The sequence below is a fragment of the Charadrius vociferus genome, unplaced genomic scaffold (genome assembly GCF_000708025.1).
Source record: "Charadrius vociferus isolate BGI_N301 unplaced genomic scaffold, ASM70802v2 scaffold1041, whole genome shotgun sequence".
Taxonomy (NCBI): domain Eukaryota; kingdom Metazoa; phylum Chordata; class Aves; order Charadriiformes; family Charadriidae; genus Charadrius; species Charadrius vociferus.
The window spans coordinates 1227721-1231290 of NW_009646843.1; the positions used below are offsets into that span (position 1 = coordinate 1227721).

A 3570-nucleotide genomic window follows, 5' to 3' on the forward strand; every position below is an offset into this window, starting at 1 on the left:
TCCCTAGACCATGTAATTCCTAGCATACAAGGCTGAACACGTGAAGTGACTCTGCAATGTTCTCCAAGGTCACTGTAGCCCCAAGGTGACTTTGGAAGGGGCTCTAGGGCTGCCTGGTAGAGGCTGACTCCAAGTAGCTTTGGAGCCAGTGACAGCAGGACTGCTCGATCCATGTGACTACACTATGGATCCATGTTACAACCATACAACCTCGCAAAAAAGGATGGACTTCCCCCTGAAACTGTTGGTTGGGTCCTGCCTTGCCATCCTCATTGTGATCACTCTCTGTGGTAACATCATCGTCTGCCTGGCCGTCACCCTTGACCGCCGGCTCCGCAGCTTGACGAACTGCATCATTGTCTCCTTGGCCATCACCGACCTGCTGCTGGGCCTCCTGGTGCTGCCATTCTCCGCCTTCTATGAACTCACCAAAGAGTGGCCCTTTGGCAGCACTTTGTGCAACATCTACACCAGCCTGGATGTCATGCTGTGCACAGCTTCCATCCTCAACCTCTTCATGATCAGCCTGGACCGCTACTTTGCTGTCACCACCCCACTCCGTTACAACCAGCTGGTCACTCGTTCCCGGGTGGCTGTAGGTTTGGTTGTTATTTGGACCGTTTCACTGATGGTCTCCTTCCTACCCATTCACCTGGGCTGGAACACCAATGGGACAGCAGTCCAAAACACAGTCCCTGACTGCAACAAGGAGTGCACATTGGAGGTGAACCCTGTGTACGGGCTAGTGGATGCCTTGCTCACCTTCTACGTCCCTTTGGTCATCATGTGCATCACCTACTACCGGATATTCAAGATAGCGAGGGAGCAAGCCAAGAGGATAAACCACACGTGGTGCTGCAGCAGCAACACCCCCATGCCACCCATGGTGAAAGAGCACAAAGCCACCGTGACACTGGCAGTGGTGTTAGGAGCGTTCATTGTGTGCTGGTTCCCCTATTTCACAGTGTTTACATACCGAGGGATGTGGGGGGACAGCAGTGTGAAAGGCACACCCATGTCCATCGTCCTCTGGCTGGGCTATGCCAACTCAGCCCTGAACCCCATCCTCTACGGGACACTCAACAGGGACTTCCGAGTGGCGTACCAGCACTTGCTGCACTGCCGGAGGACTGGGGGCCCCAGGAGCTCCTGCCTGCCTCCCCTCCAGAAGGCCCAGTCCAGGGACAGGAGCTGCAGGCAGGGCCAGGGCAGGCAGGAGGGTAAACCCCTGAAACTGGAGATGAGGAATGGGAAAACGATCTTGCTGACTGATGGAGCCCTCAAGAGGTAAGAGCTTTCTTACACGTGGGGCTTTGATGGTAGGTCAATGCCCAGAGAAGGCAGCAGAGGTGGGGACCCCACATTGTCCAGACTTTCCTTTAGCATATGAACTTCTAAGCCCCAGCAGGACATCCTTGCCCAGGCAACTCTTGCTCTTTGCAGCCACACAGAAAGTCATCACCACTAGCGTAGATCCAGCTCACATCCCTCCGTGCTGGTAGCACAGGTCCAGCTACGCCAGCTTCACAAGCAGCTGGCCACCCGTGCTCCTGGGGACCACAACGTCCCTGGCTTTGCTGAGTAACAGGAACAGTTTTGCCATCAGAATTTGCTGGTCGGAACAGGGTGCAGCCACTAGCTGCAGCTGCTCCCAAAAGCCATCCGTGTCCCACTCTCTGGTAGCAGGCAGCCAGCACAGCCTGGGCACCCAGCAGAGCTGTGGAGGGGGGCTCAGGAAAGGTGACCACCCGTCACAGGGTGGGCAACAGGGTGTTAGCCCCGGGGAACAGAGTTAGGGCACCTGCAGGCAGGCTGCAAGTCCCTGCAGGAACCCAGATCTGGGTCCCCAGCTCCCAGCAGAGCCGCTCAGCAGTTTCCCTTCCCGTCCGAACGACGCACCCTCAGCATTTCGGCTGTCGGCTTGCATTAGCAGCAAATTCATCCAACAGCAAGTTCCATTCCCATCTCTGGAAAGGAGCAAGAATAGCCCAAATTAGGTTGGCAAATTTTTTTAGAAATACAAGTACCCATGTCAAGTTAGAGTCAAAAATTCCCTCAGCGTCACCCCAAGCATGTCACTGGGGTCAGGCCTCTCAGAGGGGTTCGGGGACAGTGAGGGAGAAGGATGGGTGCAAGGCGGGCGAGTTCTGTTCTGGGCTATGGCACCAGTCCCCTCCGGGGCACCCGTGTCCCCGCAGGGCTGAGCCACCCGCACACCGCCTTGCCCAGAGGCATTCACCCACCTGAGCATAAGGAGAACGCAGAAGCATGCGGTCTGCCCGCGGCGCAAACTGCTGCTCCTGAGACTTTAATCTAACTTCTAGGCAGTGCCTGATAAGCAGCCCAGAAACTTTCCATCCATAGATAAGGAGTCCTTTGACTCCCTGTTCCCAGTGTACCAGCAAAGACGCTGTGCTCATGCTCTCCTGCGGCGTGTGCCCTTGTGCCTGTCCCAGAAACAGAGTCTCAAGCCACCAAAAGGAGAACGTGAGGAGGTGAACCAAAGGACGGAGCCACCCGAAAGGCTCACCCGGCATTGTGCCTCCCCTGGGGCTCAGACGTGACTTTACCCAATGCAGAGGCATCTGCCCCAGGAGACACAGGGGCATGGATGAGTGCAAATACAAGACTGCAGCTCCTGGGGCTGCCTTTTCAGCTTCCGAGGACCTAATAAAGAGTGCAAAGGTATAGCGTTTGGTAAATGGAGTTGCAGGTGCATATAAAAACATATGGAGAGCACAGACCTGGTGTGGTAGACATGCTTCCGCAAACATACAGAGACAAAGAAATACCTGTGCTGTTTACTCACACCCAAGTGCAGCTCCTGGGCAAACTGGGAGTTCACACACCGGGGCTCTGCAGCCGGCTGGGGAGCGCTGGCCAAGGAGAACAGGCCAGAGGGACTTTCCTGTGCAGCTGAAAGGGAGAAGAGAAGAACAACGTCAACAACTTCTCAAAGTGCTGCCCTATCTCAAAGCGAGAATAGTGATATGGAGTGAAAGAAAAGGGGAAGAAAAATGGGTTTCTGTTCCCCAGGCAGAGGTCAGGGTCACTGACATCCTGGCTTTCCCCCTCCCAGCTTTCTGAGGTAGACGAGGTCCTTCCCCTGGTTCCCCAGAGGCCCTGATCCTGCTACAGGAGTTGCATCCAAAGCCCACGCTGGGGTCAGGGGCAGCCAGGGGACCTCCATTCCCAAACTCCAAATATGCAGGCGTCTGGTGCCAGCAGGGCTTGGCGAAAGCCCCAGGACAGGGACCCAGCGTGCAGCTCCAGACTGTTCTCACCCCTGCAGGGTGAAGTTCCCCCACTGCTAAAATCAACCACAACGAGTCTCCCGGCTGGATTTGCTCCCAAGGGTGCAGGAGGTTGGAGGGAACAGCAGCCAGTACCATAACAGTGCAGGTACACGAGACCCAGGAACCGTGGGGAAGCAAGAGAGGAAGACTCAAGCACGGGGATGTTTCTTGGCCTTTTAAAATCCAGAGATCTCCTTCCTGTCCTACGCAGCACCACTGCTGTGGTTTCTGCTCACAATCAGATAAGAGTTGCTCGAGCACTGAATGATCAGTT

The 3570-nt window shown here is 55.5% G+C and overlaps 1 protein-coding gene across 1 annotated transcript; it reads left to right on the forward strand.

The window, feature by feature from the left end:
• Positions 1–184: 184 nt before the first annotated feature.
• Positions 185–1291, forward strand: HRH2 (histamine receptor H2). Its single transcript, XM_009893505.1, has one exon. The coding sequence runs from the start codon at positions 185–187 to the stop codon at positions 1289–1291; it is 1107 nt and encodes a 368-aa protein (XP_009891807.1).
• Positions 1292–3570: the final 2279 nt, after the last annotated feature.

Coding starts and splice junctions, on each gene's coding strand:
- HRH2 (XM_009893505.1), top strand. CDS start 185: ATGGATCCATGTTACAACCATACAACCTCGCAAAAAAGGATGGACTTC.